Source organism: Actinia tenebrosa, unplaced genomic scaffold (assembly GCF_029948245.1).
Source record: "Actinia tenebrosa isolate PJP-AT-01 unplaced genomic scaffold, QUT_ActTen_1.0 PGA_scaffold8__29_contigs__length_14323225, whole genome shotgun sequence".
Taxonomy (NCBI): Eukaryota; Metazoa; Cnidaria; class Anthozoa; order Actiniaria; family Actiniidae; genus Actinia; species Actinia tenebrosa.
In genome coordinates, this window is record NW_028292585.1 from 2,174,957 (window position 1) to 2,190,225 (window position 15,269).

Sequence of the window (15,269 nt, forward strand, 5' to 3'; positions counted from 1 at the left end):
TGGTATTGAGGATAATGAGCAAAGAAGTAGCCGTCACAGACCCAACGGCCTGTCGTGTCACGCAAGGAAATAACTGAAAATAGAACAATTTGAAACTTAGCTTATTTCGTAGAAACGCAATGTGCCGCAAATTTTATTGCACACATCTATAAAATAGCTTCTTATCTCAAGGTTGAATGATATTTTAGGGCTGGATTAGGTGCCACAAATGAGAAATTTGCAATATTCGAGGTCTCATAATCTTAGCTTTCCATGTCACGCTTTCAGTAGTCTCGATCAGTTAGGATTATTTTTCAGAATTCGCGCATTCCAAAAAAAACTATTACTGTTTTTATGCAGAAGTTACCCTAGACTAAAGTTCTGGATAGAAAAATTAGCTTTTATGTGCAGAGAAACCCGAGAAAACAGACTTTGAAAATAGCCCTCGGCCGACCTCGAAAATCGGCGTCTTTCACTGATTTGGGGTCGATGGACAAAAATTCGCATAGCGGGTGGAAAAAAGAATTTAGAACAATTCTAACTGCAATTTTGTAGTGAGGATAGATAGTACTTTCGATGATAGGAATATAAAAGAAATCTATTTTTCGAGCCCAGATCGAGTGGCACGCTGTTACAGAGATGCCCTCTTAAATGGCTTTCGCTCTGAACCAATCAGAAACAAAAACAACAAAAACCATCCAATAGTTACTCACCCGCTAGGGGGATCTACGAGGATGGCCCTTGGGTCGTACAGCCCGTTAGAGATAAGGACCTTCCGGTTGCTACCGTTCAGTCTTGATACCTCAATCACATCCAGTCCTGAGTCTGTCCAATACAGATTACGGCCAATCCAGTCCACGGACAATCCTGTGAAGCAAACCAATGATAATCAATACTTATCATTAGGGTGGGGGGAAGGGTCAGTAGGGAGGGGAGGGGAGAATATGGCATTTGGCTGTCTTGTCTTTCTTACCTTCAGGGCTTCTGACTTCAGATCTCTGGAAAACCAACTCCCGATTCGTCCCATCATACTTAGCGCGCATAATACATCCTTCCATAACCTCTGTCCAGTATATATACTCCTCGACACAGTCGTAATCGAGGCCAACATTCACCATCCCCTCGTGATTGTAGACCAGACCTATTGCATTAGATCGAGGCGGAAGGGACATTCTTTGTACACTGTTTCCTTTTGTGTAGATCAACGATGCTTCGCCATCTGTGAACGATTTTGAACTCAAGATTAATGCGCACTTTATATGAATTATTTTTTAAGTCCTAGATATGCATTCTCACAGAAGCGCGTGTCATGGAATTGACAATTTCCTTCAACCAATTACAGCACACCAGATAACTGTTTATCCAATCATAATCCTTCCGCAAGGTACCGTCGCAGTAACCAAGCAGTGCTTGCGTACCCAGGCGTAATGGTTGATCTTAAGGTCAAGCTTCCAGCTCTGGACTATGTGGAATAGTACGAAAAATCCTGATGTTGTACTTACACCACTGACAGACGTTGCCAGAATATCCCTTTGGACATTTGCACTCATTTTCACCAATACATGACCCTCCGTTTCGACAACGAGTACAAATCTCTGGAAACAAAATCAATAAATATATCATGTTCTATGCTTAGGTTGACATAGATGGGTTTGGTGGTTGTGCGTCTCTGTGTTGTGTCTCGAGACGAGACGGGTTAGTATACTCGTTAGAAATAACATCGCACGGCACGGTCACGCTACGACATTTTAGCCAATCACAACGCGCGGTTACTGCGCAATCCATTCAAATAGCATTGGACACAGCACATAAGATCTTTTTAGCGCTAAGACAGGATATTGACCTTGATGGCCAGTCAACTGAGCCAAAAGGGAAAGTCCTTGACCACACAAGAAAGGAAATATACACAACAAGAAGCACAGTCAACATCATAAAAGAACGACTTACTTTCGCAAAGACCGTTGGACTTCTTGTAGCCTGGCTTACACTGACATACATAGGTGCCGAACGCGTTAACACACTGAGACATTGGTGGACACGGATCCTTGATGCACTCATCCACATCTGGTAACCATAACAAAGGATGTTTGTAACGAACCTTTCTTTTACAAGGGTGACACGTAATAGCCAGTGGCTCTCGTTCCATGATGGAATTGGAATTTAGAGGTGCTTAGCGGAGGAACGAAAATTGAAAAACCCAGAGAAAACCCAGGTAATTAGCCATTCCGAGATTGAGGGAGAAACTGGGGCGAGTTGGTATTGCAGTGCATTGTGGGGCTGTTTTATAGGCGAAATCTTGGAAATATGACCCCTAAAACAGCCCCACAATGCACTGCAATGCCAACTTGACTCAGTTTTTTCCTAATCCTCCCAGCAGGTAATAGAAGAGAGCACCAACAAGCAACTCTACTAATGTATGGTGACTCGTTCCATGGTCGAATTGGGATCTAGGAATGTTGATATTTTAGAGGTGCTTTGCGGAGTAAGAAAAACCGAAAAACCTGCATAACAATTCTTGCAGTACAAGAGAGCCACCACAACTCTACTCAGATATGATGGTGGGTTTGGGGATCACCTTCGTGAAATCAGCGGTGACAGTCATAGATAATCATGCAAGTACCATCAAAACATCAACATGTCAAATGCCGAACAATAACTCAATAGTATTCCATGCGCTCATGAAACCACTGGTCACATGTTTTGAACACATTAAAGGTGGTGCCGTAGCAGCACACACACCCTGTATTCCCTATGAGGGCTTACCTGTGCATATAACCCCATCTCCACTGAAACCATCCTTGCATTTGCATGTCTTGTCTATTCCTCTAGTCGTATTTGTGGTCACACAGTCTGCGTTGAAGTCGCACACTTTTCCTTCACAAGTTCCATCGCCTGAAAAATAAAAATAAATTCTCGGTAAAGGTTCTGACTTGAACATCTTGTTCATAGAAAGGGAAAGTAGAAGGTTATGAGTTGAGTCAGGACAGGCCCCCGGATCGAATTTAGAAAAATAGAGAACCCGGAAAAAACCCTCTAATCATGAGAGAGACCTAGCAAACACTACTCACATGAGATGCCGAGCCAAGGAATCAAACCTGAGACCCTAGAGGTGAGAAGCAAATGCATTACCCCTACACCACCCTTGGCTCAATAATGTATGTGCTGTTGAGTCCAGGAATCTAGCCCGAGACCCCAGAGGTGAGAGGCTAAAGCACTACCGCTACACTGTACTAGAAACCCCTATCCCTACTGTCCTTTTACCCTTCCCACCAGGAAGGTAGGACATCAAGTATCACTTACTTTCACACTGTTTACCATCTCCGACATACCCCCGAATACACCGACACCGGTATGATCCTACTTGATTGACGCACTCGGCTTTACGATGACACTTGGCATGCCCCAGGTCACACTCGTCCACATCTAACAAATATAAAAACGAGGTTAACGATGACGTCACTATCTAGTTGACCGCAACATCAACCTTACTATCCTAAATATATACCCCAAACTACTAAAAATGAGTTCTCGATTTTTTTATTTTTTTATTTTTTTATTTTTTGCTGTTAATGCTCACCTCTACAAAGCTCTCCATTCCCAGAGAATCCATCGTTGCAGACACAAGTTCTGTTTCCATCTGTTGGCGATGAAGCTACGCATTTGGCATTAGGATCACAGTCGATTCCCTGACACGACCCATCATCTATACAAACCAAAAAAGATGGTACCTTCCTTAAATAATCTCACTAATGTAGCCTTTTGTAAAATCTTGGGAACGAATGCTCAAAATTGTGTCCTGCTATAGGCCTTTTGCATGATGGGGTCATTTTACTACGACTACCAAAATGCTTGGCGAATGCTTCCTTCTTATTCAGATTTGTATCCCCTCATGAGAATAGTAAAACAATTGGGGTTAATTAACTGAACAAAAGAAAGTGTTCAAGGGATTCTGGTAGTGATAGTAAGTGACGCCATAATGCAAGTGTTCTATAAGCAAGGTCATTTAAAAAACTCTAAGTCATGTGTGACCAGGCGAAAGTCACGTGATCATTTCCCGCCATAATTGATTAGCTAATTCTCACCTGTGCAGTTGAATCCATCTCCAACGTAACCAAGGTTACAAGAGCATTTATATGAGCCTGCGCTATTTGTGCACGTGGCATGTTCGTGACACTCGTCCTTGCCTTGAATACACTCGTCTATATCTGGAGAACGAACAAATATATGCTTGTCAAGGGAAGTGTTTCTTGCTGAAACCTTGCCTATCGCCTTCGAATACTCTAGTTTCGAATTTTCTGTAGAATTTTCACTTGTTCTTTTCAAGATCTGAAAATGTGTTATCGAGTTGCGCATACTTTACTTTACCGTTGGTAAATGAGAGATGAGGCGGTAAGCCGTGTGGGATGGGCTAGCCCTGAGTAAATGAGTGTATAATTTGAACAAGGTCCATTGCTATTGGTCCGAGTATTTTGAAACTATTCGTAGGATTTTCGGTCTTTTACCTGCGCATTTTCTTCCATCGCCAAGATATCCCGGTTTACAGACACATCTTGTTCCTTCTGCTGTGTTCTTGTGGCAGCTGGCGTCAGGATGGCACTGAACTCCTCCACACGTCCCATCATCTGTCACAGAATTCAAGACAAATAGCATGAATCAATAGCCGCCAAATGAATGGCCTGTGTAGTCAGGTCCTGTGGACGTGAGGGCGTGGGACTATAACTGCGCAACCACCCAATCAGAAAACTGTGTAGCCAGGCCCTGTGGACGTGAAGGGCTTGAGAAAGTGAGATGAGACTTGTCACTCAAATAAATACTAGATGAGTCCCGTATGTGACCTTGACTGACCTTCACAAAATTGTCCATCTCCTTTGAACCCAGGCCTACAGCGGCAAGAGAACGAGCCAATTGAGTTGATGCAGTTGGCGTTTGAATGACAAGGGCTGATCGATGCCCGACATTCGTCTACATCTGAAAATAAGAAACATGAATATTATTAGTTTTTGCATAAGCTCTTTGGCATAGAACATTTATCATGGAAGAGACATGGCAAGAAAACAATCCCTTCTTGTCTCCTTGATCTCGTTCTGGAGCGCTTTGAAGTGAGGCTAGTAAGACCAAGGGTTATGTGTCAGTATTCTTCTCGCTTGCACTCAAGACTTCAGAGTTCTGTCATTCACACTGTGCATCCTCAACGATATCCAAAAAGGTAACCAAAAAGCATTTTGACAAGCATGCGCAGTACGATTGACAGGGGTCTGGGTCGAGAGTTGCACCACAAAATAGTATTAATAATTTTAGGTATTCTTTACCAATGCATGTGTTGCCGTTCTTTTCCCATCCTGCATTGCAAACGCACTGTCGCACTCCTTGAGCAATCTGTATGCACTTTGCATTGGGGTCACATTTGACACCGCCACAGGACTCGTCCACTGAACACAACAAACAGAACACAAATTAGCTAGATAAAGTAATGCTTACATATTTGAAACAGATGCTCAAAACAGGCTCGTATTCAGTCCTCATTATTTAAGTTTATTCCTTCTATAGTTCGCAAAGTAATATGGAAAGGCGATTAATGCGCGCAAAGGGTTTTGGGAAAAAGGGCGAGATTAAGACCAAAAGATATATTTCCAGCAATCAAAAGAAACATGGACAATGATGAATTACGGACAACGAATATTCCAAATAGCAAGCAAGGATGCTACAAATCGCTCCAACGCCTGTCAGAAGAACTGAATGTCTCAATATACATATAAGATACAAAATATCCACGCAGATATAAAATCTACATTAGTCATGAGAAAATGATCTCTCTTCCGTCAAACGTCTTTGATGTGAGTGTGTATAAGAAAAGCCTACTCACCAATACAGCTTGAGCCGTTGCTAACGAATCCAGTTGTACAGCGGCATTCGTAGGAGCCTTCTCTGTTGATGCAGTCAGTATTGGCTGGACATCTGGATTGACCTGACTGACACTCGTCTACGTCTGTGGAGAGAAAACGTTTGTATTTTGCTATCCTGCGTAACCAGGCTATCAGGATGTACGTGCGGGGCCTGGGGCAAGGTAACTTACCGTTACAGGCTTGTCCATTGCCGTTATATCCAGGTTTACAGCGACATGAAAACGATCCAATGGAGTTGATGCAGTCGGCATTTGGATGGCATGGGTTAGTCTGGCACTCGTCTTTATCTGCAAAATAGAACAATTCGCAGTTTAAAGTCTGACTATCATGGTAATACAGGTTACCAATCCGCACAAAATCTGAAGTAACATCAGAATACTAATAACGAATAATAACGAAAGATCACCAATATTTACCGATGCATCTGTTGCCGTTTTTCTGCCATCCTGTGTTGCAGACGCATTGTCGAGTACCTTGAGGAGTCTGAACGCACCGTGCTTTAGCATCACACGTGACCCCTCCACAAGAATCGTCCTCTGAACGAACATAAAAAGGGAATCAAAAAAACTTGAATAGCATACTGAATACCTATCAATAGAGGTTTTGCGTTTTCACGTGACGACAGTAATGTTGGATGGCAGGAACAATACAATCGTTTTACATGAGAAATAATTCAATTTTCAAGAGCAAAGGGATTTTACTTTTGTCATCCAACCACAGGAAGCCCAAGCTGTATTATGCGCGTGGGTAAAATGTATTAACCTTTACAGTAACTTAACCATAAAATAAGACCCCTTCAAACCAAACTTAATAGTAATGAATACTTAATCAATAATAAATACATAAGCTGTAATGGAATTTTAACTTGTTTGGTTGACAGGATTTACAAATAAAAAACTCACCAACACAACTCGAGCCTTTCTTTTCAAATCCTCGTTTACAGCGGCATTCATATGAGCCGTTACTGTTGATGCAGTCCGTGTTGGGTGGACAACTGAATCGACTTGACTGACATTCATCAACGTCTAACACACATAAGATCATAAGATAAAAATTACTCCAAAGCACCTGTGTTTTTTAATAACCAATGAAAAGAATTCTCTTCTTCCCAAAGTCCGAGAAAGACTAGTAACGAGCTTACTCGAATTGAATCATGGGACTGATACCCACAATTCTATTCGCCTCATTACCAGTCTTTTAAAGGACAGAGACGAAATGAATTGAAAAGGAAATACACGTTGTTTTTCAACCCACCAGTGCACAAGGTTCCGTTGCCTTGCCAACCGTTGCTACATACACATCGTCTTGTTCGACCATCAGGCTGTACTTCACATCTGGCATTGACGTTACATACGACGCCATCGCACGAGTTGTCGACTGTGTATGGAAGCATATTGATAAAATAGCTTTTTAATACGAGTTTCCAGGTTTTTGCAATGATTGACAGGGTGCCAGTTCTTACCTCTACATCGCACGCCATCACCTTCGAAACCAGACCTGCAACTGCAGGTAAATGAGCCAGCGGTGTTACGGCAGTCGGCATTGGGATCACAGCGAGTCATCTCTGACTTGCATTCATCGATATCTGCAGATAAAGGGAGCATGCATAGTAAATAAATGAGTATGGTAAAACAACTACAGTCCACTAGACGGCCAGAGTGTCGTATTGATATCCATACCATTGCATGTCTTTCCATCACCAACGAAGCCTGTTTTACAGGTACAGCCCTGCACCCGGTCACAACGAGCATTGACGTCACACTTGATTCCATTACACCTGTCATCAACTACAAACAAGACGCAATAATCAACATTTAGATATACAAAGACAAGCTTTGATTAAATTCCACCAAGATTACGGCTACGAAAACCAGCAACTGAAGAAGTCTGATCAACCAGTCACAAAGCGACGTACGTGAGGTACTGCAGCTCATCCAATCAGAATGCCGGATTACACGTGATTATTAATCATCGCCTATACACATACATACCTATACACGTTTTGTCGTCATCTGATCCTTGTATAAATCCTCTCTTACAGATACACTCATAGCTACCAAGGGTATTGCGACACAAGGCGTTGACGTCACATGTTTTTAATATGGGAATACATTCATTGAAATCTGGGAAGAAAACAATTTGATACCATTATACATTTTTTTGCTAGTCTGACTACAGCTCCCTCAAAGGAGGATGTTTACCTAGCATGCTTTGCGCGCCTCGACCAACTATATTATCACACTGAAAAGTCACGTGATCTACTCATTTTCGCTTTGATGTCAATGCAGAAACATCGACTATGGAGATCACAGAGAAAAATCGTGAACCCTTTTCCACTTTGGATCTTCTCTTTATCTACTTTATTGTCAAAAAGGATCAATTATACCGAATTTGCTGGTATTACGTGTCTTAAATTTGTGACAGTTATCAGCCATCTTCCCAGGCATTTTCATTGAAGAAAGAAGACTTGCATCGTTTTGAACAAAGACAGAGTCGATTTTCCGGAAGAAAATCGCTAGTGAATAAAGCTTTATCTAGCAACTGTTTTTCGAGGTAATATACAAAAGCCATGTGTTAAGTTTGTTGTCGTTTACCTACCCTTGAGAAAAATATACAATCTACTTTCTTCGATTGAGTATTTTCTTCGAATGTCTTGCCTTTGTATTTGAACTTTTAAGCTTTTTGTATATTTGAGTTCTTAAAGAAAATTACATTATCTGCACTGTGGAATGATAAGTTTGGCTTTCTCGAGTTGAATAAAATTAGTTTCTAGTGGTTTGACTATTTATTCGTTTATAGTTTGTTAGATTAAGGAAATTCTTGAATTGTTTGTTGAGCTTGTGACACGTACTGTGAATTAAAGTAAACTTAACTCTTTTTCCTCTTTAATAAAACTACCTTCGATTGACTTAAAATAAAAAATAAAATATTTTACATTGTCGTTGTTATTATATGAATTTTAAAATCAAGATTATCAGATTTGTCTGAAGATGCTCAAAAATACAATTTTTGGTAATCTAGCAGGTCACGGAAATCAAGGACGTAAGACAAGACGAAGCGAAATACATGGCATGAAATACATCTCAATCAAACGTGCAGACTTAAGGAGACTTAAGGGATATAGGATAGTATGAGGACTATACTTTGTGTAGGTGTGTCCTTTTATAAATTTCCTTCCTTTAATTTCGACTTATTCCCACATAATTCAAAGCCTACAAAGACTTCGCTTGTCAAAACAATTTTTATCTTTTTCTATCCATTCATTGATACTGCATATTTTGATTTTTCCTATGGCAAAAATTACAAAAATACCGAACTAGGTCCCAGAGAAATGTCCAGACTTTCTATTGTTTGTCAGTATGGATGCAGAAAATCTTTAATAAGCAAACCGCTGCTGTTTTTGTTTGGCGAAATAATCGAGGAAAATCGCCGTCGAGAGGAAGTTTTTCAAACAAACGCTAAAGACAGATGCATAATGAGTACGGCGCGCAAAGCATGCTAGTGAAACATCCTCCTTTAGCTCCCTCCTCTACTCTCCCCCTAGCTGGACTTCCCGCCACAGGGGAGATAGGAGGGATGGTTGTCAATCGCATCAGAATTTTAAAGACGGTCTACCACAACCTATACCATATTTATTATGACAGTAAAGCTTACCTAAGCACTCAGCTCCGTTGCCACGGAAACCTCTTCTACATTTACACTGTTGTTTCTTGGTTTGGGGATCGACGTCACAATATGCAAATCGATGGCATTTCTCGCCTCCACATGATGCCGAGGCTATAGAGGAAAGATGAATTTGATACGAATTGAATCTGTCTCCTAGTCGTAAGCCTGGATAAACTGACTTACAATATTTAAGTTACCTTTCTGACAACTTAAGCCGTCGCCTTGGTAGCCTAGCCTGCATCGACAGGAGTATGAGCCTACGGTGTTGATGCAGTCAGCGTTGGTATCACATCGATGAGTTTTCAATTCACACTCATTTTCGTCTATCAGGAACAAGCAAGAATATCAGTGGACATCCCATCGTATATGTCACGCCCATCCATGCATGTGTCACGCATTCATAGCGGCTGCTTGTTAAATGCGTCTGACAGACTCGACTCCCAAGCTATGTCACTCTTACTGTGCATGCGCAAGTGCAAAATTTTCAATAATCCTTTACGCATTGAAGAAGCAGCTGTCATGCACTTAGATAATGATAAACTTTGTACCTGAGCAATTCTTGCCATTTCCTTGGAAACCAGGATTACAAACGCATTTTGACTGCACGCATTGAGCATTAGTGCTACAAACAACGCCACCACACCTTCCTTCCAAAGCTGAAAAAATATTAGGAAGACTATCAGTACGATATTAATGCTCAAAGCAACTTGACAAGTGATAATACTCTACTGACCCGTACCCCCTTGAGCAAGAATGTCGTCATCCCGCTAGAAGTAATAGTTTCGTATATTTAGTGGTATGGTGTTACCTGTACATGTCTGTCCGTCTCCTTGGTAACCATCGTTACAAACGCACTTGCGTGACTTGTCACTTGATGTTGCGCATTTAGCGTTGGGGTCACACTTTATTCCTGCACATGTTCCGTCCGCTAGGGAAATGATTGGTATAATATTAACATTATTATTCTTATCGTGACATTATCATCATTATCTTCCTTCATCGTCACTGTTGTCGTCATCGCCATCATGTTTCATCATCACCATGTATCACAATCACCATCACCCCCATCATCACTATCATCACCATTACCATCATCATGTATCATTGTCACTATCATCGCCATCATCACCATCATCACCATAGTGTATAACAATCACTACACCACCTCATCATCATTATCACCATTACCATCATTATGTATCATTGTCACCATCATCGCCATCATCACCATCAACACCATAATGTATCATCATCATCATCGCTAGTTCATAGTAATTAGTAATAATCCTTAATATAATCAAAAGTTAATGAATAATTCGAATATATATATATATATATTCTACTGACGTTTGCAGTCGAATCCGTCGCCTTGGTAATCAGGATTACAATTACACAGGAGCCCCAGAGCGATTTTCACACACTTGGCATTAGCACCACATGGCCTTGGGCACTGGATTACTGAATCTGGGAGGAAGGTGAATAAATTAAACTAGATGGAAAATGAACGGCAAAATGAATGGGAGAATGTCAAGAAATAGAATGCACTGCTACCTTTTTGACAGGTTTTTCCATCACCAACATATCCTTTCTTGCAGACACATCTGTATGAGCCCACAGTATTGACACAGTCTGCATCTGGAGCACAGCGGTAACGACCTAATTTGCATTCGTCAGCATCTGAAAGAAAGACACCAAAAACAACCACATACATCAGTTGCTCTGAGCTTATAAACGCAAACGAATTAACTCAGGATTCGTTTAAAGTATACATCGCACCCCAGGCAAGCAGCCTGATACGTTATCAAGGTAACAGTTGATCTGTACCCAGTCACCAAGGTAGCCAATGATACTAACCCAGTTACCCAGGCAACAGTTGATCCGTACCTTGTTACCAAGGCAACCATTGATACCAACCCAGTTACCCAGGCAACAGTTGATCTGTATCCAGTCACCAAGGTAACCAACATCTACATCTACATAATTTATTTGCAAAATCCAAAAGGACATCTAGCAAATTCCAAATTCCAATGATACCAACCCAGTTACCCAGGAAACAGTTGATCCGTACCTTGTTACCAAGGCAACCATTGATACCTACCCTGTAACCAAGGTACTTTAGGTACCTAAGAAACAGTAAGATACCTACCATCACAATAAGTAACCCCGTCTCCAAGGTAACCATGATTACAGCGGCACTCTTTATCTCCCCTATACTGAATACAGACTCCACGTGTATGACACGTGACTTTCTTGCTTCCACACATCTTGTCAGCTTCTTGGCTTTGAACTGGTGAACAAGATTGACTATTTAAGCTACTAGTTGACTAGTTGACTATTTAAGCTACTACTTCGGTTCGGGTTTTTCCTGGCCAATTTGAAACACGATATTTATTTCAATGAAAAACCCCTTGCCCCCCCGGTACCTCCCCCCACCGGGCTTTGTTTTTAACATTTGTCTTGGATAAAAACATCCAAACCAACGCAGAACAGTAAGCTAAAAAGGATGTTACATAAGTCGAACTAACCATCGATAGAATCCAGTGTAGTGTTGATGAAAGTTCCTTTGACAGCAATACCGAGGAAGGCCTGGGCCGGGTCATAGTTTGACGTGAGTACATCAGCTTCTAGGACACCTCTAACCACGTGTTGACCACACCTTTTTTGTTCGTCATAATCGATAAACTGATCCACTGTGAAATAGTGTTCCCTACCATCAACCTGGGCCAGGAAATAAAACAGGAAATAAATGAAGAGCTTGAAGAATTGTGCTGTGCCTTTCAAACATCGAGCAGCAAGGATGACTCTTACGCACGTGACGGCTGCGACGTTTTGGCGGGAAAAATACACACAAAATACTGCAATGGAAACTGAGCGCGAGGCAAGTTATACCAATAACTGAACTCCTTATAGGAAGTCACAGTACAGTGTAGCTCATTCTGAAGGACAGAATTAATTTTAGTCAAATCAGTTTTATTGTTTTGTATTCCTTTACCATAGGAAGACCATTTCACAAAATATTCTAGGTATCTTTACCTGATATTTGACAGTACCACGTGACTGAACTCTCCCCGCTGCCGTCCTTTGAAATTCTTGTCTAAATTTGCGCATGCGCACTTCAGCTTTTGGGTGGATTCGTGGGATGGCACCATTCATAGTTGTTTCAACTTTCATATAGTGGCTCAGCACGTCTCTGCCCTGGTATTTCTGGAGGATAGCTAACTCTTCGCCTGTTGTTAAAACATGAGGTTCGTCAAGTCAAGAAAACTTGATAATCTTTCTGGAGAATGTTAAAGAAAGAAAGAATGAGGATAAAAGAGGAAATGAAATCTAGAAATAGTAAAATATGTAAGTAAAGTAAAAAGATATATAGAAAAGCAAAAACGAAAGGGATCAAAGACGAATAGAGACAAAATGAAAGAAATGGAAGGAAAAGAGACAAGAAACGAAGAAAAGGAGGAAGGAAGGAAGGAAGGAAGGAAAGAAGGAAAAAGGAAGGAAGGAAAAAGGAAGGAAGGAATTTTGTAATAAATATCATGAACAAACCTGAATCAAAGCGCAAAGACGCTCGTCTGACAAACCTCGCACCAACCACATTATATCCATTGTAAAACCCACTTGGTTTAGGCTTAGCATACATCCAGCCAACCACGTCAGTCAGGGGGGTCAACACCCTAGCAGAATGAGCCAGATAGGGTGGGAAGGCTCGCACAGACACGTACGCACGACCATCGTCTGAGAATGCTATAGTGTCCATGTTGAGAGATATGAATTCTTCACCGTTTACTGTGCCAGAGAGAAAGCCAACCATGCGTTGAACGGCACCTGTCAGTCAAACAGACGAACACTACAGTCATACAGAATCTGTCACGCATTACCTGTCACATATTGTCACGCGCCTTATTACGTGACACGATAAACGATACTCCTATGGGACCCTATGGGACCAGACAGTAGTCGCTAGTCAGTGTACAACAATAGTTATTCAAATTGGTCGCCATATTTCGATTCGATGCATATTGTGTACTCGAGGCAAAGGTGGTCTAAAATGGGGAAACTATGGACCATGCTGAGTGAACTTTTTTGAACACGTACCTATTTCGATGCACGTGATTCCGTTACCATAGAAACCTTCATTACATTGACAGCAGTATCCAGGAGATTTGTTGATACATGTTGCATTGGCATGACAGCTGACCACTCCTACCGCACACTCATCTACATCTGTTATCATGATCACAAAAATATAGTGACTATAATTAAGTTCGGCTTTTCGTAGCATTTTCATTCACCACGTTTTGCAATGCTGGTACTTGTGCTTGTCACGACAGCCATGTCGTGGATAGGGGGGGGGGGGGGGGGAATTAAATGGAAAATTTTGAGAAATTTAATGGAAAAATATTTATTCGTCATATCAGTTGTTTAGTTTTTCATCTCTAACCATATCATTACCTTTGCTAACCTTGTCGCACCATCACTAACCATTCATTACATTCTCTATCCAAATCTAACTATCTTCTCTTACCTTTTCGTTTCCTCTGACCACCAGACTGATCCGATTGAACCGCTGCGAGACCCACACTCTGATACACAGACGCGGTCATCTGTCCTCCACAGACCTCATCATCGTTAACCGAACACGCCATATCACAGTCTTGGTCAGTATTAGTCTTGATCAGGTGTCTGATGTCATTCAGACATGCGCATTGGCTACCATTGTGAAGTGCAGCGTATTTTTGGCGTCGCTCGAAGCAGAGCGCAATACAGGAACGAATACTGACGTCCTTCCAGATTTGACTTCGGTTGGCGGTGAGGTAACCGTGAACAACAAAACACCCATCGTAAACTATAAGATCAGAACAGAAAAACGTAGTTATTTGGGGGGAGCGTGCTGGGCTACCTGTGGTAACAATGTAAGACAAATTCCATTCACGTTGTCCTCTTCGCCATGCATAAAAAGTTGCCATTACCCAGTTCTTCTCGGGTAATGATCCACAGAGCTCCCTTATTGGCTTTTCCGAGGTTGTGCGGAAAACTGGTAACAAGTAGGACGCGCACTGAATCACGGGCTGTTTTGGGAGAAATATTAGCTCTATTTGATTTCAACTTACATTGAGCAGCAAAGAAGTCTGTATTAGTAGAATCATCTATTTCAAAGCTGTCAGCTGACTGAACTTCGTTCCCATGCATACCGGGCCAGCCGACCTTGTATATCCACCGTCCAGGGGTGTTCATATTGGATTTACTCGCTAACCAATGAACCTGGTTTGTGCCTGATCCGGGTAATGTGGAGTATCTTGATAGGGGAAGTAAAGAGTTATTGGTGCACGAGGATAAGGATGAGATGTGATGTATGATAAGTGTGATGGTCATGTGATGAGTATAGGTGACCACCAGTATGATGATGATGGTGGTGGTAATGATGGTGATGATGATGATGACGATGATGACGGTGGTGACGATTACGATGATGATGGTGATGAACGATGATGAAGATGATGGTGATGATGGTGATGATGATGGTAGAGATGATGATGGTGACGATGACGATAATGATGGTGATGATGGTGATGAACGAAGATAAAGATGATGGTGATGATGATGATAATGGTGACGATGACGATGATGGTGGTGATGATGATGATTTTGATGATAGTGATGATGATAGTGACAATGATGTTGTAATGAGTCAAAATAGTCGAGCCAACCAATCAAACACTACTT

At 41.5% G+C, this 15,269-nt stretch overlaps 1 protein-coding gene across 1 annotated transcript in view; it reads right to left on the minus strand.

Annotated features, from left to right (window-relative positions):
- The window catches only part of LOC116294355 (uncharacterized), a 30,965-nt gene that overhangs the window by 6,830 nt on the left and 8,866 nt on the right, over positions 1-15,269 (minus strand). The window contains exons 4-35 of the mRNA XM_031701939.2: positions 14,657-14,841; positions 14,071-14,391; positions 13,641-13,769; positions 13,092-13,370; positions 12,582-12,775; positions 12,074-12,266; positions 11,695-11,835; positions 11,100-11,225; positions 10,896-11,012; positions 10,357-10,476; positions 10,097-10,204; positions 9,746-9,871; positions 9,537-9,659; positions 7,874-8,005; positions 7,562-7,669; positions 7,345-7,467; positions 7,137-7,259; positions 6,785-6,907; positions 6,299-6,418; positions 6,053-6,169; positions 5,843-5,965; positions 5,289-5,408; positions 4,825-4,947; positions 4,482-4,601; positions 4,062-4,184; positions 3,557-3,682; positions 3,280-3,402; positions 2,743-2,871; positions 1,927-2,043; positions 1,482-1,574; positions 953-1,198; positions 693-846 (exon numbers count right to left, since the gene is read on the minus strand). Coding sequence (XP_031557799.1) covers positions 693-846; positions 953-1,198; positions 1,482-1,574; positions 1,927-2,043; positions 2,743-2,871; positions 3,280-3,402; positions 3,557-3,682; positions 4,062-4,184; positions 4,482-4,601; positions 4,825-4,947; positions 5,289-5,408; positions 5,843-5,965; positions 6,053-6,169; positions 6,299-6,418; positions 6,785-6,907; positions 7,137-7,259; positions 7,345-7,467; positions 7,562-7,669; positions 7,874-8,005; positions 9,537-9,659; positions 9,746-9,871; positions 10,097-10,204; positions 10,357-10,476; positions 10,896-11,012; positions 11,100-11,225; positions 11,695-11,835; positions 12,074-12,266; positions 12,582-12,775; positions 13,092-13,370; positions 13,641-13,769; positions 14,071-14,391; positions 14,657-14,841 — 4,605 coding nt within the window. The remainder of the gene's footprint in view (positions 1-692; positions 847-952; positions 1,199-1,481; positions 1,575-1,926; positions 2,044-2,742; positions 2,872-3,279; positions 3,403-3,556; positions 3,683-4,061; positions 4,185-4,481; positions 4,602-4,824; positions 4,948-5,288; positions 5,409-5,842; positions 5,966-6,052; positions 6,170-6,298; positions 6,419-6,784; positions 6,908-7,136; positions 7,260-7,344; positions 7,468-7,561; positions 7,670-7,873; positions 8,006-9,536; positions 9,660-9,745; positions 9,872-10,096; positions 10,205-10,356; positions 10,477-10,895; positions 11,013-11,099; positions 11,226-11,694; positions 11,836-12,073; positions 12,267-12,581; positions 12,776-13,091; positions 13,371-13,640; positions 13,770-14,070; positions 14,392-14,656; positions 14,842-15,269) is intronic.